Consider the following 24,817-nt stretch of genomic DNA (forward strand, 5'->3'; position numbering starts at 1 on the left):
CACAGACTGCATTCACATCACTCAGGAAAGTGGAGCAGACTCAATTCATCTTTAGATATCAACCAGAAGGTAACACTTATACTGCTGGTATATCTCCTTATCTCCTCTCTGGGTTAATGTGTGTGGGGTGGTGGGGTAGGATCACAGGACCAGTGTAAAGATATGGCCATAAAAGGCCCAAGAGGATGCCTTGTGATGAGGACCAGACTCAAACCCAGATCAGTGAGATTTCTTTTAGATACTATTCAAACAGGTAGGGTTTCATACGTTTTCAGAAGATGAGCAGGGACTCCATTGTCCTGACATTATGGGGAAGCTTGTTCCACCATTGGGAGCTTTGACTGGGCTGAGTGGGAGCTGCCCTCCAGTAGGGGTGGGAGGGCCAAGAGACGAGGTCACACACACACCACTTTCCCCTCCCCTCTCCTTTTCACCCTTTAACGAGAAACAGCAGCTCAGGACAAACTCAGATCTCTTAGGTAGAGGAAATTAGAGTGGCTGAGGTCACTTTTAAATGGTGCTAATCTTCTAGAGGGCACTGAAGTCCTTTTGAACCACAACCAGACTTGCCTTACACTCTCCATGTCACCCAGCATCAGGCTACTAACATGTACTGTACTGTTGGTTATCTGGACCTGCCCTTTGGGGCCCCATGTCATGATGAATTAATACAGTAAACTTAAAGAGGATTAGCTATTATTTAACTATTCCAACTGTGATCGACATATTCATCACCAATAGATTACATTTCCTCACCCTATAAAACATGTCTTACTGTAAATTCTGAATGAATACCACACAGACCCCAAACAGCAATAAGAATCATAAAGTAAGATATTGGACATTGTTTATTTTACCCTGTAAACAGCTGCAAGTAAACTTGCATGCAAGAAGTATTTTTTATGAATACAATATTTTGGTTTTCATAAGTAGCAATGGTATGAAGTCATGAGAAAACATAGCAAATGAGGTTATTTGGGACTGCATTTTGTTGAAGATTTACTTGCCTGCTTTAAGTTAATGATCATTGTAAATACTTACATACACTGCATAAAAAACACTACAACAATGTAAAATATAAATACATGACACATTGAATGGCTCAATGACAAAACAACGAGGGAACAAAGATGAAGTTCTATTGTTGCGATGAATAAAGTAGGCCTCGTGTCATGCTACCAGCCATCACACTGTAAACTAGAGGCTACCGTAGGCCTGAACAACTAGACCTCGCACAGCTGACATGTTCATGAAACTAACACTTCATACAGTCTTGCAATAACAACTGAAATAGTCTTTTATCAGGCTGGTTTGATACATTTGACGTGTTTTCACTTTATTAACCTTGTAACAGTTCCTATTCCCCAAAATTATTCGATCACAGAACATTATTTTGGCACATTTAGAAAATCAGACTTTCTCAAGAGAATCAGATGAATTACTAGTATAGGCTAGTACTGGCAGTGTTATTGACTGATAAACGTTGATGAGATGACGATGTGCACGCTTATACGGCCTCTTCCTCTCCCTTTGGTGAGCTTAGCTGAGCAGGAGTACACAACTCCTGGGTCTCAGAGGACCTGCGCTGATGCTTTGCATGCTGGGAGCTCTCCTCATCAGGGTTTGTGGGAGGGGCAGGAGAGACGGGAGGGGTCACAGAACTGATGACCTCAGACTTGACCTTTGGAAAAATCCGTTCAGGGTAGAGGAACTTCAACTGCTCCTCAAAGAACCTCTCCAGGTTTCTCCCTGCAGTGGCAACCTCAGTGTCAGCCTGGCATGGGAGGAAGGAGACCACAGATGTATGTGGTTGTTTTAACTACCTTAGTTGAATGCACTGACTGTAACTAATTCTGGATAAGAGCATCTGCTAAAACTAACATGTAAATGACAAACATTGTAAAAACTGTCCATCCACACACATTAAGAGCTTAATTAACACATCTGTGTAAACTAAGATGAAAGGACTCTTCTGGAAAACGTTAGTGCTGTCTAGTCTACCTCATTGAATGCTGCACAGTTCCTGAAGATGAGTCGGATGTCTGATACAACCTCAGAAGGTGTCTGGTAGCAGGGGCTCTGCCTGGATTCCAGCTTGCTCTTCACAATGGACAGAACCATCGGCGTCTTTTGGGTCTCCTGGTTCTCTGGCAATATCTACAGCAAAAGACAGAGGCTATCACAATATACAAAACAACAAAAAGTGTTTCTCTCAATGTCCCTCATCATGGCTATACAGTGGATGATAAACCAAGGAGACATTTCAATCCAAAAACAGGCCCCTCATAACCTCTCTATATTGATCCATAGACATCATTTGGTACAGTAATGGTAAGCCTATGTCAATGTTTCTCCTATATTAATTTAGCAGCGCCACAAAAATATGATTACAAAAAATGTCATATTTCTACCCAGATACGCTTTTAAGATCACAGTGACAATATATATTTGTAGCATTTGAGGCATTGAATGTCTTTTCGGGTTTTCAATGAGGTAAATGCAGATGGGAAAGACTGACTCGGCCGATTTACTTAAAGCCACTATGCTGCATTAGTTGAGCAACAGGTTTTAATGCTTTAAAAAAGGGAAAATTCTATTTCAGATGGTGTCAACATAAATTATTTTGGTGTAGAGTGCCTATTTAAAAAGTCACCAGAAACAAACTTCTCAGTTTTTGTACAAACATTCCCGTGGGGGGCCTACCTCCTAGCCTATGCACTGAGAGACTTTTATCGGTATAAGCGGCCAAAGAGCAAGGTGGAGATATTACAATACCAATACCATATTGTTTTTACAGATGTTGGATCTTAACTTGACCTAAATTGTCGCAGCAAAATAATCCTGCAGCAACACAATTTAAAAGTTTAGTCCATAATGTTGCTTGATAGATAGGTGGTTAGGTAATTAGCTGGCCATAAGTAGACTACATGAAAAGTGCAATACTGTAAATATAACCAGATGTAAGTGTGGGTTTTCAGTGAATTTATGTAAATCAAAGCTCATCTGCATTTCATGCGGTGCAGGGAAATTATTAGCAACAAAAGTGTGATCAAATTAAGATCGTCATCTGTACCTATTAAATTCTGTTTATCACCACATGGACGTAAAGGTAAGGAGTTCATTTTTGCGATTGAGCGTTAGTCTCTCCACTCACCAAGGAGGATCCAGCCTGGGATTGGGCATTAGTCTCTCCACTCACCAAGGAGGATCCAGCCTGGGATTGGGCATTAGTCTCTCCACTCATCAAGGAAGATCCAGCCTGGGATTGGGCATTAGTCTCTCCACTCACCAAGGAGGATCCAGCCTGGGATTGAGCGTTAGTCTCTCCACTCACCAAGGAGGATCCAGCCTCGGATTGAGCGTTAGTCTCTCCACTCACCAAGGAGGATCCAGCCTGGGATTGGGCATTAGTCTCTCCACTCACCAAGGAGGATCCAGCCTGGGATTGGGCATTAGTCTCTCCACTCACCAAGGGGGATCTAGCCTGGGATTGGGCATTAGTCTCTCCACTCACCAAGGAGGATCCAGCCTGGGATTGAGCGTTAGTCTCTCCACTCACCAAGGGGGATCTAGCCTAGGATCGGGCATTCCTATCCACTCACCAAGGTGGATCTAGCCTGGGATCGGGCATTCCTATCCACTCACCAAGGGGGATCTAGCCTGGGATTGGGCATTCCTCTCCACTCACCAAGGTGGATCTAGCCTGGGATCGGGCATTCCTCTCCACTCACCAAGGTGGATCTAGCCTGGGATTGGGCATTCTTCCCCACTCACCAAGGGGGATCTAGCCTGGGATCGGGCATTCCTATCCACTCACCAAGGTGGATCTAGCCTGGGATCGGGCATTCCTATCCACTCACCAAGGTGGATCTAGCCTGGGATCGGGCATTCCTCTCCACTCACCAAGGGGGATCTAGCCTGGGATCGGGCATTCCTCTCCACTCACCAAGGGGGATCTAGCCTGGGATTGGGCATTCCTCTCCACTCACCAAGGGGGATCTAGCATTCCTCTCCACTCACCAAGGGGGATCTAGCCTCCTGGAAGTCAGCACTGAGCTCACTGCAGTACATCTTCAGCAACAGTCGCTCACATTTCTGCAGAGAGAGAGAAATACAACACACCTTTACATTATATCAACCCCAGAGATTATGTATTGTAATAAGATAAAAGTAACACCTTAAACACCTCAGGTAGGCCTGAGAAGTTATTGTCTTTTTCAAGTACAGTACAGTACAATACTGACCCGTTTGTCCACAGGGCAGAATCCTCCCTCAGAGTCTGGTTCCTCCTTCACTGTTCTGGGCTCTAATCTGCTGATGTCACAGTCATACACCACCTCAGGCACTGACAGGTCACGGCAGAATGAGCAGAACCACTCCCCACTGAAATAAAAACAACAGCAAACCAATAGAAACTTTAGTTTAATAACAACATGATAGCATCAATTTCAGATAACCGATCCATTTCATTTAATCCCATTTTAGGGCAGTGCATTAGATACAGTAGGCAATCTGACCCGGTGAGGGCCGATGTGAGTGCAGGCTTTTGCTCCAACCAAGCAGAAACACACCTGATTCTAATTACCATAGTATTTACAATCATGTGTGTTTCTGCATGGATGGAGAAAAAGCCTGCACCCACTCAGGCCCACCAAGGGTAAGATTGTCCACCTCTCTCCTAGGGCCTATAGTACCTGGGTAATCTGAAGAGGGTGGGGATGTGGCAAGAGAGGTGGAACACTTTGGGACACTTGTCACAACACAGCAGCAGCTCTCCTCCATTCTGACACACAGCACACCAATCCTCATTAGGGTCCTCTTCTGGAGCTGGGCCCTGACTGCCTAGCTGCTGCTCTGCCCCCAGAGAGTGGCTCTGCTGTGGGGCTTGACTCAGGTCCCCTGAAGGCCCTGGAGGCTGTGGTGGGGCCTGGGCCTCTTCCTCTGTGGTCTGACGAGAAATCTGGACTTGTGGTTCCCCTCCATCTTGCCGACAGGTTTGGGCCTGGACCCCCGTGCTACTGTCTGGGAGGTTGGCTCTCAGGTTACCCTGTACCTGAAACACACACAAACACACTTACTTAACAGAACACTCAAAAACAGATCAGTGACCTCTCAGGGACCACCCAACAGCAATCCTGGTATTGAACACTATTACGACATCACAGTATATCATTACTGTGCTGTTATCATCTATAAATACTGTGGCTCAAAGACAAATAAATCACCCATACCATTTCAAGTAACATGCAATAGGATGTACATGTAATCATTATTATAACATTGTAATGATCAGTTATGAACATTTGTCTATTTCCAGTCCATCCGTCCTCTTACACAGCTGATGTCGTCCTCTGGCTCGTCTTTGATGATGATGATGGGTCCAGGCGATGCCCTTCGTCTCCTCTTGGCAGCTGATCCCCCAGCTCCATACGCCTTCTGCTGTGCCTCCAGAGGTTTCCAGGAAACAGTCCTTCAATCAGCCAATCAGAAGGAAGGTGAGAGAAAGAGAAATATAAAGATTTATTTTTATACATCAAAACGTCATGCCTGTATAGAATTCACGAAGAATGTGAAATCATTATCTTACCCTGGTTTCTCTTCACAGGATATAGCAGTTAGTCCTGCATGATGGTGTCCTTGTGCTAAAGGAAGATAAATTGTATTCCTCATACATATTACAGGGATGGAAATGAATCTAGCCTGCTTGACCGTGATTAGTACTTTTCAGACCAGGCTAGTAGAAAATGTGCCAATCTAGCCTGCTGACTGATGTTTTGTATTTTCAAATATGCCATAGAACAGATTTTGAACCCGGGCTAGTAAACATTGACGTCTACTAGCCTGGCTGGACAGTGTCCAAAATCCTGAACTTCGATCCCTGGTCATATATACACAAAGCATTGGATTTGTTTTCTTATATTTTGTTGTGTAGTATTAGTAGAGTAGTACACAACACCAATACATACCAGTTCTATATGGGAGGGAAGCTGGTAGGGTCTGAGGGAAGTTGGGTCTTATTATTTGGACAGGGCCTCCAGGGTGCTTGTTGTGATATGCAGACTCCATCTAAAATGTTTCACAACATCAATTAAGCTGCTAACAATCTGATTCTTAACAACATCATGCTACAGAGTGATATGTGGATGTGAAATAGAGCTACAGTTGTGATGAAGGATACTGCCACCCTTGCACGATTCACTATTTCATCTCAAATAAGTTGACGTTTAGAAAATGTTTAGTGTACTTCACATGTATATTTTTGATTTTCACCTGCACAGGGCCCCCCAAAAAAAGTATCTAAACTGGCATTTAGATTTTTCAATTCAATGTTTTTATTTTATTGCCTGGACTAAATTATTCAGAATTCAAATGGATTGGTTGGAGGCAGGTGATTGTCCTTTATTGTGGAATTTATATCACCTGTGGTAAGTGGCAGGTGCCTACAGGGTAGAAAATAGCCATTCAACTCCGTTTTGAAGAGAGAAAACAGAACATTCTGCTCCATTACACTCCATTGTGAAGTGCAAGGGTGCCTGTTTATTTGAGCGCAGCTGTATGTACCTGTTGCTGTCGCAAGTGAGGAGAACTGAGGCTGCCGTTGCTAGACAGTGGTGCATTGTGGGAGAAGTGAGGCATTGGGTTGAATAAGTCCATGTGTTTGAGTGCATAGCTGCTGGGGCTGCTCACCAGGCCTCTCAGTGATTGGACAGCCTGTGAGTGAGAGAGACAGACAGTCAGTTGGAGACAAGAGTCAGACAGAGCTATGCCATCAACAATCAATGTCATATCTATTCTTATGAGTCAATGGTAGTGACAGACATATTAAATGCTGTATCGTCAGTCTGTAATTGGTTTTGTCTGGGAAAGTAGCCTGTGATAGGTTATGTCTAGGATAGGAGCCCCTGGCTTTCACAACACAGAGCAAAACAGAAGACAGAACACAAACAAGCCACTTGTAAATGTTCCAGAATGCTTTACTTAAGCACTTTGTTTTGAAACAGCCGTCTTTGTTTGGTCTAGATCCAAGCATGCAGGTTCAACAGTCAATGGCGAACAGTTTTTACATCGGGGGAAAAATGCATAGAAACTTGAATTTTGAGTTCCACAGACAATATGATAAGGGGTTATATAACTAAAGATGTTACACACTGTTTTGTCAGAAATGTACTCATGAAATAATGAGACTAGACATTGCCCTGACCAACCATTCCCTCCTGACACTGTTTATAATTCAAAACAGTGATGACACATTATAAAGTCAAACTGAACACAAGGCCTAGCGTATTAATGATCTATAACGTGGCTGTTAAAAAGAACAGTGCTTCCAGGCTCCACCTCAACAGCTTGTTCATATCAGCCATGACGCAACTCTTGTCTGAAATCTACAGGCCAGTGGATTGTCCTCTTGATCTGCCTGTATTTTAGAGCTCGTGTAAAACAGCCTCAGACTAAACACTGTAGACCATACATATCTATCATCATCTCTGGAGGCTTTGGGTCTGTTCTGTATCACACGTGAGCAGCTGCACTGAGATTGACTCTTTTTTTCTATACATGTTTTTCTTTTTTTAATGGTACCTTATGACTCAAAATGATCTTGACAAGTCAAGACATAAATTGGCCAGGATGTGAAGGCTGTCTGCTCCATTTGGGAAGACGTCATCCACTGTCTGCACCTGTTAAGAATCCCTGTCAATCAAACTGACACACACACACACGAGCGTGCACACTCTTTCCCACCTGGGGAGGATATCCAGGACTTGACAGGGTGCTGGTGGGACTGAGATGGATTGCAGGGGGGGCAATGAACCTCCGGCCCTGCTGGGGCATGGGGGGGAGACTCTGGGAGGGAGAGCCACCCTGGAGGGGCCCTGGAGGGGGTCTCTGGAGCCGCATGCTCTGGTACCAGGCCCAGGGTGGGGTCTGGGGCTGCCAGTGAGGCTGTTGGGCTAGTTTCTCCACCTGCATCTGGAGCTGAGCCAGGGTGTTGTGGTTGTGGGGGGCCAGGCGGGGCTGGGAGAGGCCTGGGGGCAGGCTGTTGGGGGAGCCTGAGGGGCCCTGCCCAGGATGGGGGAGTTGATGAGGGATGCCCTGGAAGCTGCCCAGCTGGGGGCCTGGGACATTCTCCACCACTAATGAGCCTGAGGGAACAGGAAGAGAGACGGCTTCAGCATAACGGAGGAGGAAATACACTGACCTGGTACAGATCTTTTATTTCAGAAACAAACTGCACCATACCAAACACATCCAGTACAACTAAGATTATTACAATACTACAACCTCAATTAGTGCAAACTGCAACTGCTAATTTAAAACCACTACAATAATAACTACTACTACTCCTTGTCCAACAGATCATTTTAACCCCCAACATAAAACACTCCAATTTACATTTTTAAATGAAATACAATTGTAAGATTTCAGTGTAGCCACTCTCATTGTGCTTTCTCTCTTACCCAGATCGACATTTGAAGACCAGAAGCCTGACCGACACTGGAAACGCACAGTGCTCTGCGGTACAAACGAGGTATTGCATTTAGCCCGCAGGAGGTTTCCGATCTGAAACAGAATCTGCAGCAGAAGGGATGTTATTAATAATTTGGAGAAACTGAGAAAACACAAGGCATATGTTCTGCATTTCATCTATGCTTTACACCATGGGCTCCTGTCTGTCTTTAGGGATAGGGGATGCCTGGGAGTCAGTGGACCGAGGGAGAGTCTGGGAGGGAGGTCTTACCAAACGTTTGCAGTACAGGAGAGCTGTGCCGCCGTTCCTAGCTGTCGCCCATTTTGTGAAGTTGATCACGTGATCCAGGTGTCTGGACAGATAGCCAATATCCTCCTTCTGCTTCTTTAGACCACTCTCATGATCCTTTGTCAGGCCCTTCAGGGGATAGGAAATAGATGGAGAAGTCAGAATCTGGAGAAAGGCTATAAGGGCACTCCTGACCTCTAAAACTACTAACCAAAATCTAAAACTGACCCCTACTTTAACCAAACCCTAACCTAATTTTAAACAATTCTGGAATTAAATATTGTTTTGCAGGTCAGGAGTATCCGTATAGCCTTTTCCCAGAATATGTGGCATTGTAACACTGCCTTCAGGGTAAGCTCCTGTCATGACTAGGGCACATGACAATCAAAACATTTGTAGGCCTTGCCATTTCCTCCTGCTCTCTGCACCCATAATGAATACAAAGAAACCTGACAAATCCTAGAGTCGGAATAGCTATGGAAGCGTGAGAATAAACAGAATGATCCTAATGTTAGAGATGTGATTGTGATCATACTGTACCTCAAGCTGATTGACAAGAATCTTTCCCTTTCTGTTGATCTCTAGTATCAGACTACAGATGGACTTCTTGATTTCATTGTGAACTGATATGCGGTTCTCATCAACTTGAAGGAGTCTGACAAACATGAAAGACAACAGACATGAACAAATTCATCTTACTCAACAGAAAAGGTATATGGATGCACGATGGAAGGACATAGTGTTCACATTTCACTATACATCGTGTACATGTATACAGCGAGCATAGAGATTCCTAGATGATAAAGAAGATGCATTGTTTACCCATTGTTTATAGAGTTTGACACATCTTCAATGATCTTCTTTTTTTCCAGCAGTTGACGATTCATATCCTCCATGTAATGTTTGTGATTCTTATAGGCATCCTCCAGAAACTGGTAACTAAGTAACATATCATAGTTAGTTATTTAATTGTTACAAAATCATTCAAATCCACTCAAATAAAGGACAGCTTTAGTCACTATAAATTAATGAATTAATATATAAATCAATATTTATTTAAATAACAGATTTCGCTTTTAGATATATATTTTTTAAATCAATAGTGGCACATCAGTATTCAGTACTTGTGGTCCTTGTGCTTGAGCAGCTGACAGTCTCGACAGGTTGGTAGATCACAGGTTTCACAGAACAGCTTCAGGGGCTCCTGCTTGTGGACTTCACAGAACACTGGCCTATGACTGGAAACACCCACATACTCTGGAAAACCAATAGGAAAGCATTTAAAAGCCAGAAGTTAATCTTACTGTAACCAATTCCAATCTGTCAGCTACAGTACAGGTATGCATTTTCTCTCAGGCTTTCTCTCAGACTACTGTGTAGGAGGATGTGAGCATTATTTTCACTGAATCAACAAGAATATAATGTAAATAGAGCTTCTGCTTGTTGTACTGTAGGTATTTCCTTGACAATCGTTGCTGCCTCAGTCAGACTGGAAGCTGTACTGCACCTTGAGATACATCCCCCTTCTGTCTGATGGTGTGGTCTTTGGTGAACTTGACCCTCTGGTGGGCCTCCACGCAGGTGGCACACATGAACTCCACACAGTCCACACAGAAACCTGTAGTCTCTGTGTTGTCCTCACAACTCATACATAGCTATGGACAGGGAAGAGAGTCCCGTCAGACAAACATCAACAGAGAGACAGGTATACAGACCAGTCAGACACATACATAGCTATGGACAGGGAAGAGAGTCCCGTCAGACAAACATCAACAGAGAGACAGGTATACAGACCAGTCAGACACATACATAGCTACTGGCAGACAGGTAGAGGGACCAGTATTACTTTCCACAAAAGTTAAGTCAAATGTGAATTTGAACTTATTATGCCTCAGGAGAGAGAATATCGGTTAGAAAGTAAAAGTTAGAATTTAGAGCCTGAAATCTGCCAAAGACTAAACTGTGTGTCTGTGGTAATGACATTGATGTTGGAGATAATGCCAAGCTTCAGCTTTACATCTGTATAATGCTCATGGGCTACTAAGCTGAAAAACACCCAGCATCTTGGTGAAATGGCTTGGTAAATAACAGAGATCCAGGCTGCTGAACAAGCATTGCTTGGGTTATCCATATGTAAATCCAGCAGTAAACTACATTGACCAGTATTTCCACCCACCTGAACAGTCCTCTCCACGGTGCTGCTGGAAGCCTCCACTGAGTCCCTCACAAAGAAGTTCTCCATCACGTCCACCTCCATACACTCCTGTCTGCACACCGGACAGCGAATCACATTCACTGTAAATGGGAAGATGGGCAGACAAACACAACATGCATACATATTGAATGAAGTTGCACACACAACTGAAATGGTTAAATATCTCCAAGAATGCACAAGAACATGAGATAAGACTCCCTCCCTCAAACCCCACTAAACACATGTCTGAAATTGTCATCTGTGCATTAAATTCCTCTTGGTAGATGCAATGACTTCCAATACAGTTTAATTGTTTTAAATACATCACAGACAATTGCAAATCACACGATAGCATCCTATCTTGCACAGACTGCAATTTTACACACACGGATGCACCTCCCCTTATACAGTCATTGGGATGCACTGTCTCGCGTATCTATAGTTTGTAAACATGAGAAGCTCACGTGGTTTCGTCGAGCTGTTAGTGTCTGGCATGGCCAAATTCCTGGAAGCCGACGGCAAACACTTCTTACAAAAAGAGTGGAGACATGGCAGAAGTTTTGGTTCTCGACAATGAAAGTTTAAATGACACACGGGACAAGTGTCCAGAAAATTCAAGGTGCCTGTCCGCTCGTTGCAGGCGTTCGTGTTCTCCTGAACTGGCATGCTCTCTGCTTCGTTCTCCACAATAATGACAGCATCATCGGACTCTGCACCTTCATCCATCGCTGCTTCACTTTTATTAAAACAACAGATAAAGAAGAACCCCTGTCTATCTATGTCACCTGACAGTGAGCTATCCAAACATGCAGGTATTCCCAAAAATGTCAATTCAAAAGAATATAACTAGTCTAGACATCCTTCGTTCTCGTCGGCGTTGTGTTGCCTCCGGAACACTCCAATGTCTTCTTTGGTCAACATCCGCGTGCAGATGAGATCCTTTTTGTCAAATGCTTTCAGATATTCAGCATCAGCAGCACTACGCATTTATAACTGAATTAAATCCCTCGTTTGCAAACACACAACAAATATATAAGCAATGTATATGATTGTTTGCAGGCTATAGTACTGCACAACAGCGCGTATGAATTAAATCAAATCCAGATGCTTGTATATTTCTCCCAGACTGCTCCTCGGCGCGCAAGCTGCGGTATCTGAGATGGGTGGGGTCAGGTGCAGTAAAGCCCTGTGATAGGAGGGAAATGTGTGCTCCTTTCAAGCGCGCGCTTGTTCCAATAAATTGAATCAAATTTAGGGACAGATCCATCACAGAATTTCTAAACCATTGTCTCGCGTCTGATAGCGCAACGGCCGTCTGCACTGATGACGTGTCGCGTTAGAATGACGCCATCTGACGGAAGACAATGGAGACCGTTCATATGTGGGAGGGTCTTTTGTTTTTATATTGGTCAAAGGAGGCTCTGTACATGTATGATGTCCCTGGGACATTGCACATTAAAATGTAAATACAAATGAAAATATAATAATATTGAGCGAATCACCCTCAACTGCAAAAGTTCATTCCATACTGTAATTGTATTTTAAAGGTAGACTCAGCAATAAGACATACATGCAGAAAGTAAACAGCATAGTGGGTCAATTTCCGCAATAACTAAGAGCGTGAGGCTCAACTGCTCTACTGTTTTGGTGCGTGAAGGGAACCTGTGCACATGCGTAGATACTGTGTGAGAGCTCAGTCTTTGCATCTCGCTCAACTCAATATCCGCGTTTCTGCTTGTGGCAGCTCCGTCATTGAGCTGAGTCTAGCTTAAAGGCCTTCCGACACTGTACATCTGATTCAGTCTTTTACAATTATTGCATGACACCCTGTGCGCTTTTACCAAATTCAAAACTTGATATCATATTGTATGCTTTGCTTCAGTTTTGTCATTGAAATCTGCAATTGGCTTGTGAGGCTAGCTAGAGTGTCTTCATATGTGTCACTCAGCACGGGTCATATGAATATATATATATATATATATATTTTACAAACAAAATTCCACGATGACATTGTGAGGTATTGTGTGTTGATCAGTGAAACAAAACCTAAATGTAATCGATTTTAAATTCAGGCTGTAACAACAAAATGTGTAAAAAGTAAAGGGGTGTGAATACTTTCTGAAGGCACCGTACAATCAGCCAACATAGTCAAACTGCAGAGGTGCAGATGTGTATTTGATCTGTGCTAGCACCAGCAGCACAAGCCTCCTTCTATGCTTATGTACAAAGTATGTGAGTTTGGAAAAGCTGACAGTATGCATCTTAGAAATAGTTTTCACGTAGAATCTTTATATGTCTGAATTTAGAATCAAATAGGCTTCCCAAAAATAACATAATCGCTCTGGTGGATTGGTTATTTTGATTGGCGATTTTGTGCATTTATCAAATTCCCATCAGGTAACCTCATTTCAGATGTGTCATGTAAACAAGATTATTAGGTAAATTGTTCTTCTTGCAAAGCATGAGCAGTGGTGTTGAACTCATTTTGCCCCGGCGGGTCCATTTGGTCTTCAACAAGGTCCATGGGGCCGCACTGAACATTTGTTATACCTGTATTTCCTCAACATCAATTTTTTTTTATTTTTTACTCAAACCACCCGCAGGCCGGATTGGACCATATGTTTGACATGCCAACTATTATATTAATCTGACTATTCACAATAATGATATTGTTCCTATTGGTCAGTCAACGGGATCGGCTCATAACACCAGCCACGTTACACGATAAAGGCTCCAAATGTCTGACACTACTAGAACTTTATCAGAGCCTTTGTCAGAGCATACGACCGCATGTAGTGGTACTTTATCGGCAGAAAGAGACCCTGTCACACTGAATGAACCAAGACATCCGACAATCGTTTCCGACAATGTGGCCATTTTTCCTGAAACTGCAAAATCGTGGCATAAGGCGGCTAAAATCGTACAGTATGTGCAGGCCTTTAGTTGAATAACCAAACGTGTACTATGTCATCATTCTAGTCCGTTTTGCTCAGAGAGCAGAGCACTGAGTGACACAGAGAGCAGAGCACTGAGTGACACAGAGAGCAGAGCACTAGGCGGGTCATTTTGTACTGAGTGACACAGAGAGCAGAGCACTGAGTGACACAGAGAGCAGAGCACTAGGCGGGTCATTTTGTACTGAGTGACACAGAGAGCAGAGCACTGAGTGACACAGAGAGCAGAGCACTAGGTGGGTCATTTTGCACTGAGTGACACAGAGAGCAGAGCACTAGGTGGGTCATTTTGCACTGAGTGACACAGAGAGCAGAGCACTAGGCGGGTCATTTTGCTCTGAGTGACACAGAGGGCAGAGCACTAGGCAAGTCCTTTTGCTCTGAGTGACACAGAGAGCAGAGCACTAAGCGGGTTCTTTTGCTCTGAGTGACACAGAGGGCAGAGCACTAGGCAAATCCTTTTGCACTGAGTGACACAGAGAGCAGAGCACTAGGTGAGTCATTTTGCTCTGAGTGACACAGAGAGCAGAGTACTAGGTGGGCTCTTTTGCACTGAGTGACACAGAGGGCAGAGCACTAAGCAGGTCATTTTGCTCTGAGTGACAGAGAGCAGAGCACTAGGTGGGTCATTTTGCTCTGAGTGACAGAGAGCAGAGCACTAGGCGGGTCATTTTGCTCTAAATGACACAAGAGAGCAGAGCACTAGGCGGGTCATTTTGCTCTGAGTGAGAGAGAGCAGAGCACTAGGCGGGTCATTTTGCTCTGAGTGACACAAGAGAGCAGAGCACTAGGCGGGTCATTTTGCTCTGAGTGACACAGAGAGCAGAGCACTCGGCGGGTCATTTTGCTCTGAGTGGCACAGAGAGCAGAGCACTAGGCGGGTCATTTTGCTCTGAGTGGCACAGAGAGCAGAGCACTAGGCGGGTCATTTTGCTCTGAGTGGCACAGAGAGCAGAGCACTCGGCGGGTCATTTTGCTCTGAGTGGCACAGAGAGCAGAGCACTAGGCAGGTCCTTTTGCACTGAGTGACACAGAGAGCAGAGAACTAGGCGGGTCATTTTGCATTCTGGATAAAGGTAATCTCAGTAGATAATACATCAGCCATTACGTTTCCTAGATAGGTAAGCCCCAGCCTCACCTCTCCCATAGTCCAGAGACCAGGGATGGGCAACTTTGATAGGGGTGGGGGTGTAAAGGGAAATTTTAATTGTATGTGTCCACATAACTGAGTAAGTAAGTGACTAACCTTGTGAAACTGTCCTATTATAATCTCCTGTTCTTGGGAGTATCATCATGTGTTGCAAACCAGCTTGCTCCTGTGCCCTCTTATAGATAAAAGGAGAACTGAGAGTACCGCCCAAGAAATACAACTCATCATGAGTGGCCGCAGTAGCTTGCAGGTCTGCGTACCCACATCCATACCTACACATGCAGTCAGAGCCAGCCCTAGCCTTTTGGTGGGGCCTTTTGGTGCCCCCCACCCCCACACACACACACATTTTAGCAGCCCCTAAGTTTTATAGATCATTTCCTGCAATTCTACACATTTTGCCATAGGGTGGAGAGAAATATTTGCAATTTTTAATACGATATCTGAGTGAAGGTGACACATTTATTCTATTACAAACACTTTAATGCATACTTTTAAATTATATTATGTGAGCTAAACATAAAAATATATAAAATATTTATTTTTTATTACTAAAGTTAATGTCCCCACTACAACAACAAAAATAATGCAATACATGTACAGTCGTGGCCAAAAGTTTTGAGAATGACACAAATATTAATTTACACAAAGTTTGCTGATTTGGTGTCTTTAGATATTTTTGTCAGATGTTACTATGGAGTACTGAAGTATAATTACAAGCATTTCATAAGCGTCAAATGCTTTTATTGACAATTACATGAAGTTGATGCAGAGTCAATTTTTGCTGTGTTGACCCTTCTTTTTCAAGACCTCTGCAATCCGCCCTGGCATCCTGTCAATTAACTTCTGGGCCACATCTTGACTGATGGCAGCCCATTCTTGCATAATCAATGCTTGGAGTTTGTAATAATTTGTGGGTTTTTGTTTGTCCAACTGCCTCTTGAGGATTGACCACAAGTTCTCAATGGGATTAAGGTCTGGGGAGTTTCCTGGCCATGGACCCAAAATATTGATGTTTTGTTCCGATAGCCACTTAGTTATCACTTTTGCCTTATGGCAAGATGCTCCATCATGCTGGAAAAGGCATTGTTCGTCACCAAACTGGTCCTTGATGGTTGGGAGAAGTTGCTCTCAGAGGATGTGTTGGTACCATTCTTTATTCATGGCTGTGTTCTTAGGCAAAATTGTGAGTGAGCCCACTCCCTTGGCTGAGAAGCAACCCCACACATGAATGGTCTCAGGATGCTTTACTGTTGGCATGACACAGGACTGATGGTAGCGCTCACCTTGTCTTCTCCGGACAAGCTTTTTTCCGTATGCCCCAAACAATCGGAAAGGGGATTCATCAGAGAAAATGTCTTTACCCCAGTCCTCAGCAGTCCATTCCCTGTACCCTTTGCAGAATATCAGTCTGTCCCTGATGTTTTTCCTGGAGAGAAGTGGCTTCTTTGCTGCCCTTATTCCAAAAGTCTTCACCTCACTGTGCGTGTGCCCTGAAGCCTTCTTCACAACAATTGAACCGCTCTCCTTCAAGTTCTTGATGATCTGATAAATGGTTGATTTAGGTGCAATATTACTGGCAGCAATATCCTTGCCTGCAAAGCTCTTTTTGTGCAAAGCAATGATGACGGCACGTGTTTCCTTGCAGGTAACCATGTTTGACAGAGGAAGAACAATGATTCCAAGCACCACCCTTCTTTTGAAGCTTCCAGTCTGTTATTCAAACTCAATCAGCATGACAGAGTGATCTCCAGCCTTGTCCTCGTCAACACTCACACCTGTATTAACGAGGGAATCACTAACATGATGTCAGCTGGTCCTTTTGTGGCAGGGCTGAAATGCAGTGGAACTGTTTTTGGGGGATTCAGTTCATTTGCATGGCAAAGAGGGACTTTGCAATTATTTGCAATTCATCTGATCACTCTTCATAACATCTTGGAGTATATGCAAATTGCCATCATACAAACTGAGGCAGCAGACTTTGTGTAAATTAATATTTGTGTCATTCTCAAAACTTTTGGCCTTGACTGTAATTTAAGCCTTGAAATATTTGATTGAAATACTGTAGAATTCCATTCATTCCTTTGGAGGTCTGCTGTGTGCCAATATGGCCGACCGGTGGCTTCAAAGCCTTTCATTGGCCAAAACATAGCATCAGCAATCCAGGCTTTATATACATTATTGGTCCAGACAGACAGACAGACAGACTCAGAGATGAACCTAATGCTGTGATTTTTTCTCAGTGATGAGAACCAGATTCCCCTCTTGGGGCTAGGGACTTATGGAGATCCACGGACGGTAAGAGAAACCTAATTTTTTTTAAAGAGCACCAAGAGCATGATTTGATTTGACTTACTTTATTATTATAGTGTCTTGCATGTTTAGGATGCGCATGCTCACTGTGCATGGGAGAAAACTATTTGACAAAGAGAAACTCCAGCATGAATACTTTGCACATCATTAATGATGAACTATTACTAGTTATAAACAGAGAAGGCCCTAGATAATGTCTCTGGATTCAACATATAAATCAACTTGATCATTGTTTTTTCCTTGTAAATTCAGTATGTTAACTATGTTTTTTGACAGTCACCCAGAGGCACAGAGTTAAACTGTGTGAAGGATACAATAGATATGGGATACAGACACTGATGAGGCTTTGATGTATTTCAACGAGCACAAAGTAGGTCAAGCCATGAGAGAAATTTGCAGATGGAACCATCAAAAGAGAAGACATATTTGTCTATGTAAAGGTGACGTTCTTTTAACGCTTGTTGATTTAAACACTTCAATGTCACTTAAAACGTTCTATCGCAGAACAATAGTATACTTTAAGGATCAGTTTCCCTGGCACAGATACCTAGTCCTTGACTAAGAATTAGAAGCATGTTCAATGGCGATTCATAATTGAAAGTCCTTTTTAGTCCAGGAATAAGTGTAATCTTTGTCCGGTAAACTTGTCCTAAATGTATTTCAAATATATCAGATGATATTCCTTTGTATTTGTTTGTATTTTCGGGACCTTTCTATTGGTTCCATTGCAGCAGGTGAGCTCAAACAAGCACAGCTAAAGTATTTGAAATATTTAAAAATAGTATTTGAACCTAGGTCTGGCTGGTCATATCATGCTACCTACAGTGCATTCGGAAAGTATTCAGACCTCTTCCATTTTTCCACATTTTGTTATGTTACAGCCCTATTCTAAAATACAATAAATCCTCATCAATCTACACACATTACCCCATAACAACAAAGTGAAAACAGTTTTTTTAGAAATTAAAAAACTGAAATACCTTATTTCCAAAACTATTCAGACCCTTTGCTATGAGACTCGAAATTGAGTTTCCATTGATCATCCTTGAGATGTTTCTACAACTTCTACATTCAATTGATTTGAAATGATTTGGAAAGGCACACACCTGTCTATATAAGGTCCCACAGTTGACAGTGCATGTCAGAGCAAAAACCAAGCTGAGGTCGAAGGAATTGTCCGTAGAGCTCAGAGACAGGATTGTGTCGAGGCACATATCTGGGGATTTTTTTTGCAGCATTGACGGTCCCCAAGAACACAGTGCCCGCCATCCTTCTTAAATGGAAGAAGTTTGGAACCACCACGACTCTTATTAGTGCTGGCCGCCATGCCAAACTGTGGCATGTCTAGAGGAATCCTGGCACCATCCCTACGGTGAAGCATGATGGTGGCAACGTCATGTTGTTGGGATGTTTTGCAGCGGCAGGAACTGCGAGACTAGTCAAGATCTAGGGAAAGATGAACGGAGCAAAATAAAGTGAAATCCTTGATGAAAACTGAAGCAAAGGTTCACCTTCCAACAGGATCACAACCCTAAGCACACAGCCAAGACAACCCAGGAGTGGCTTCGGGACAAGTCTCTGAATGTCCTTGAGTGGCCCTGCCAGAGCCCGGACTAGACCCTGTTCTAACATCTCTGGAGAGACCTGAAAATAGCTGTGCAGCGACGCTCCCCATCCAACCTGACAGAGCTTGAGAGGATCTGCAGAGAAGAATGGGAGATACTCCCTAAATACAGGTGTGTCAAGCTTGTAGCGTCATACCCAAACCTCGAGGCTGAATACCTATGCAAATGTAATATTTCACAATTTTTTAAAACATACATTTGCTAACATTTCTAAAAACCTGTTTTTGCCTTGTCATTATGGGTTATTGGGTGTAGATTGATGAGGGAAAAAAACTCTTAAAACAAAACAGTACTTGTGTTGTTGTTTTTTCCCACAGGTGGAGTGACCATCCTGAATACCCATTTCACAATGAATATTTAGCCGGCCAATAGAATTCCATGTATTCCTTTACCCCTATTATACTTTTCATATGAATTTGTATTTATTACATTTATTTGTCAGGGACAATGTACAACAAAACATACATTTCAGAGTCTGGGAAGCGATGCGTTGCACCAGAATTAGATGACAGCCAAGTTATATCTGCTGTTCCTGAACACTGAACATGTTTCATTGTTTTTGTGTAACCATACTTTAGTAGTCTATATTTCTTTGAGTTTAAGTGGCAATCTGTGCAAAAATAATGTATTATTTTTGATATTTTGTTCAAATTTCTATTTAATATTATCTATAATTGAAATTAGATTCTGATTCCATCTCTTTAGTTTGTGTTGGAAAGGGACAATTTAACCATAGAAATAAGAATGAACACTATCATAATGGGTGGACTGGCGGACATTGCTACCCATAGGAAGTAAAAGCAGGAAGTAAAAGCAGGAAGTAAAAGCAGGAAGTAAAAGTAGGCAGAGTACCCATCGATCTGTGCTGTGATTTGTTGAAACAACTCAAATAACATTGCAAAAAAATACATTCCATTGCATAAGCCACATCTGTTGGCATCATTTGAATGAACATTCTACATTACCATGGAAATGATGCATAACAATACTAGAAAGCCATTGTGAGTGTACCCATGAGTTTACCGGTCAAATTGCCAGGGTTAGAGGTTCCAAGCCTGTTCTATTCATTCTTATTTCTATGGGTTAACTCTGAATAGAAAAAAAAGATCCAATCAGGATTTTTCTTTGGTGGTCTATGGGGGAAAAAAATCTAGCTAGCTAAGTCAGTAATTGGCATGGCCCTCATAATTTAGACAGAAGGCATCAGACATTCAACTGTATTAGTGCAGAATTTTGGAGTGACAGGGAAATCAACCAATCACATTTTGACTTGGGGTGATGGGTGAGACTGTTTTTAGAATATTTTTGCAGCTCTCTTGCTGTTAGCTATCTCTTTGAAGAAAATATTTGTGAAACATTGTTGCATTTAAACTTTAGATCACCAGTTCCTTTGTGTGCTGAAAGTGATAAAATATGTTTGCAATTGGAAGTAATAGTTGAAAGGACAGTGACTGTAATTGGCATATTGGTAAAAGCAACCCATTCATAAGCCAGTTGGCACCAATCATTACAAAAACAACCATTAAGCATTTCCAATTGGAATTAAGGTAGCAGGTTAGGAGACAGTTGGGAAAAGGGTTATGGTTAACGACAATGCTCTCCTAACCTGCTACAAAATTCACTTTGTATCGAAGTGGCGTGTAAAGAGGGTGTCCCAGTTGTTTCGGCGGTTATTGTTGCTTGTTGCATTATGCCGTTACTGGTACGTGAGTGACAGACAGCCCGATGACTGCCTCAGGCATTCATTCTTATTTCTATGGGCGTTTGCCTAAGGCCTGTTTTGATTCATTCATGATGTCGTCAAAAAGCATTGCTACTTCTGCATTAGTGCTAGATATTATTTTGTGCGCATTAAGTGATGATGCTTCTGTTATTTTTCTTGATTTTAGATTTTGAAGTTTTAGATTTTGTAAGATTTTTTCATCATCATGGATGGTCAGTTCTTGCATACATAGCACTGCATATGAATTTGAGAGGGGTTACATTTCTCTGGCCCCTTCCCTCAGCTGTTTACCAAAAACAGTGGAGGGGTGTCTGCTTTGTTATTGTTTGAACTGCATATTTGGGCTTTAATACAGTAATTTTGACAGAAACAAAAGGCCACCAGGGGGCTCTATTTGACAATGAATGAAAACCTATGACTAGAAATGCTGATTATCCCATCACTCTGTACTTTGCCACTAAAAACTGTGCCTTAGTTGTATTTAACACATTTAGCAAATAATTACAATAATCAGAGACTGCAGAAGTATCCCTAGTTTTATTTATAAGAATAGTCTTAGGTATAACACTAGTCTTAGTTAGGTCTTAGTTAGGTTAGGTATAATATATAATATATAATATATAATATAATACTAGTTTTAGGTATAATACTAGTCTTAGGTATAATACTAGTCTTAGGTATAACACTAGTCTTGGGTATAACACTAGTCTTAGGTATAACACTAGTCTTAGGTATAATACTAGTCTTAGGTATAATACTAGTCTTAGGTATAATACTAGTCTTAGGTATAATACTAGTCTTAGGTATAATACTAGTCTTAGGTATAATACTAGTCTTAGGTATAATACTAGTCTTAGGTATAATACTAGTCTTAGGTATAATACTAGTCTTAGGTATAACTTAGGTATAATACTAGTCTTACTAGTCTTAGGTATAATACTAGTCTTAGGTATAATACTTAGTCTTAGGTATAATACTAGTCTTAGGTATAATACTAGTCTTAGGTATAATACTAGTCTTAGGTATAATACTAGTCTTAGTCTTAGGTATAATACTAGTCTTAGGTATAATACTAGTCTTAGGTATAATACTAGTCTTAGGTATAATACTAGTCTTAGGTATAATACTAGTCTTAGGTATAATACTAGTCTTAGGTATAATACTAGTCTTAGGTATAATACTAGTCTTAGGTATAATACTAGTCTTAGGTATAATACTAGTCTTAGGTATAATACTAGTCTTAGGTATAATACTAGTCTTAGGTATAATACTAGTCTTAGGTATAACACTAGTCTTAGGTATAATACTAGTCTTAGGTATAATACTAGTCTTAGGTATAATACTAGTCTTAGGTATAATACTAGTCTTAGGTATAACACTAGTCTTAGGTATAATACTAGTCTTAGGTATAATACTAGTCTTAGGTATAATACTAGTCTTAGGTATAATACTAGTCTTAGGTATAACACTAGTCTTAGGTATAATACTAGTCTTAGGTATAATACTAGTCTTAGGTATAATACTAGTCTTAGGTATAATACTAGTCTTAGGTATAATACTAGTCTTAGGTATAACACTAGTCTTAGGTATAATACTAGTCTTAGGTATAATACTAGTCTTAGGTATAATACTAGTCTTAGGTATAATACTAGTCTTAGGTATAATACTAGTCTTAGGTATAACACTAGTCTTAGGTATAATACTAGTCTTAGGCATAACACTAGTCTTAGTTATAACACTATTCTTAAGTATAACACTAGTCTCATGTCTAGTTTGAGAAACAGACGCCTCACAAGTCCTCAACTGTTAGCTTCATTAAATAGTACCCGCAAAACACCAGTCTCAACGTCAACAGTGAAGAGGTGACTCTGGGATGCTGGTCTTCCAGGCAGAGTTCCTCTGTCCAGTGTCTGTGCTCTTTTACCCATCTTCATTTTTTATTTTTACTGGCCACTCTGAACTATAGCTTTTTCTTTGCAACTCTGCCTAGAAGGCCAGCATCCTGGAGTCGCCTTTTCACTGTGGACGTTGAGACTGGTGTTTTGCGGGTACTATTTCATGAAGCTGCCAGTTTAGGACTTGAGAGGCGTCTGTTACTCAAACTGGACACTCTAATGTACTTGTTCTCTTGCTCAGTTGTGCACCGGGGCCTCCCACTCCTATTCTGGTTAGAGACAGTTTGCGTTGTACAAGATCCTCAGTTTCTTGGCAATTTCTCGCATGGAATAACCTTAATTTCGCAGAACAAGAATAGATTGACGAGTTTCAGAAGAAAGGTCTTTGTTTCTGGCCATTTTGAGCCTGTAATCGAACCCACAAATGCTGTTGCTCCAAATACTCAACTGGTCTAAAGAAGGCCAGTTTTATTGTTTCTTTAATCAGCACAACAGTTTTCAGCTGTGCTAACATAATTGCAAAAGGGCTTTCTAATGATCAATTAGCCTTTTAAAATGATAAACTTGGATTAGCTAACACAACGTGCCATTGGAACACAGGAGTGATGGTTGCTGATGTTGGGCCTCTGTACGCCTATGTACGCACATATTCCTTTAAAAATCTGCTGTTTTTTAATGGTATTTTAATGGATAAAAAATGTGCTTTTCTTTCCAAAACAAGGACATTTCTAAGTGACTCCAAACTTTTGAACAGCAGTGTATGCCTGTATTGATAGTTCTTCTGTTATGTCTGTTGTTATGATAGTCTGGTATGTCTATTGTTATAATAGTCTGTTATGTCTATTGTTATAATAGTATGTTATGTCTATTGTTATACTAGTCTGTTATGTCTATTGTTATAATAGTGTGTTATGTCTATTGTTATAATAGTCTGTTATGTCTATTGTTATAATAGTCTGTTATGTCTATTGTTATAATAATCTGTTATGTCTATTGTTATAATAGTATGTTATGTCTATTGTTATAATAGTGTGTTATGTCTATTGTCATAATAGTCTGTTATGTCTATTGTTATGATAGTATATTATGTCTATTGTTATAATAGTCTGTTATGTCTATTGTCATAATAGTCTGTTATGTCTATTGTTATGATAGTATATTATGTCTATTGTTATAATAGTCTGTTATGTCTATTGTTATAATAGTCTGTTATGTCTATTGTTATGATAGTATATTATGTCTATTGTTATAATAGTCTGTTATGTCTATTGTTATAATAGTCTGTTATGTCTGTTGTTATGATAGTCTGTTATGTCTATTGTTATAATAGTCTGTTATGTCTATTGTTATAATAGTCTGTTATGTCTATTGTTATGATAGTCTGTTATGTCTATTGTTATAATAGTCTGTTATGTCTATTGTTATAATAGTCTGTTATGTCTATTGTTATGATAGTATATTATGTCTATTGTTATAATAGTCTGTTATGTCTATTGTTATAATAGTCTGTTATGTCTGTTGTTATGATAGTCTGTTATGTCTATTGTTATGATAGTCTGTTATGTCTGTTGTTATGATAGTCTGTTATGTCTATTGTTATAATAGTCTGTTATGTCTATTGTTATAATAGTCTGTTATGTCTGTTGTTATGATAGTCTGTTATGTCTATTGTTATAATAGTCTGTTATGTCTATTGTTATAATAGTCTGTTATGTCTATTGTTATAATAGTCTGTTATGTCTATTGTTATAATAGTCTGTTATGTCTATTGTTATAATAGTCTGTTATGTCTATTGTTATAATAATCTGTTATGTCTGTTGTTATGATAGTCTGGTATGTCTATTGTTATAATAGTCTGTTATGTCTATTGTTATAATAGTCTGTTATGTCTATTGTTATAATAGTCTGTTATGTCTATTGTTATAATAGTCTGTTATGTCTATTGTTATAATAGTCTGTTATGTCTATTGTTATAATAGTCTGTTATGTCTATTGTTATAATAGTCTGTTATGTCTATTGTTATAATAGTGTGTTATGTCTATTGTTATAATAGTGTGTTATGTCTATTGTTATAATAGTATGTTATGTCTATTGTTATGATAGTCTGTTATGTCTGTTGTTATAATAGTCTGTTATGTCTGTTGTTATAATAGTCTGTTATGTCTGTTGTTATAATAGTATGTTATGTCTATTGTTATGATAGTAT

General features: G+C 40.9%; 1 protein-coding gene across 3 annotated transcripts; it reads right to left on the bottom strand.

Moving 5' to 3' along the window:
* Positions 1-830: 830 nt before the first annotated feature.
* LOC118390340 (transcription intermediary factor 1-alpha-like) lies at positions 831-19,051 on the bottom strand. Of its 3 annotated transcripts, none has more exons than XM_052480567.1 (18): positions 18,473-19,051; positions 10,932-11,050; positions 10,263-10,410; positions 9,880-10,012; positions 9,578-9,694; positions 9,296-9,410; positions 8,738-8,884; positions 8,457-8,571; positions 7,741-8,141; positions 6,562-6,711; positions 5,967-6,066; positions 5,588-5,642; positions 5,335-5,470; positions 4,695-5,053; positions 4,245-4,383; positions 4,021-4,095; positions 2,002-2,157; positions 831-1,774 (listed from the first exon to the last, which is right to left on the bottom strand). In XM_052480567.1, the coding sequence occupies exons 2-18, from the start codon at positions 11,010-11,012 to the stop codon at positions 1,508-1,510; spliced, it is 2,694 nt and encodes an 897-aa protein (XP_052336527.1). In that variant the 5' UTR covers positions 11,013-11,050; positions 18,473-19,051; the 3' UTR covers positions 831-1,507. The 3 variants fall into 3 exon arrangements, with proteins under 3 accessions (XP_052336527.1, XP_035636690.1, XP_052336528.1); XM_035780797.2 differs by lacking the exon at positions 18,473-19,051 and adding an exon at positions 11,414-12,247; XM_052480568.1 differs by lacking the exons at positions 831-1,774; positions 18,473-19,051 and adding an exon at positions 11,414-12,250 and having other exon boundaries at positions 2,016-2,157; positions 3,990-4,095.
* Positions 19,052-24,817: the final 5,766 nt, after the last annotated feature.

The sequence above is a fragment of the Oncorhynchus keta genome, chromosome 26, assembly GCF_023373465.1.
Source record: "Oncorhynchus keta strain PuntledgeMale-10-30-2019 chromosome 26, Oket_V2, whole genome shotgun sequence".
Classification (NCBI taxonomy): domain Eukaryota; kingdom Metazoa; phylum Chordata; class Actinopteri; order Salmoniformes; family Salmonidae; genus Oncorhynchus; species Oncorhynchus keta.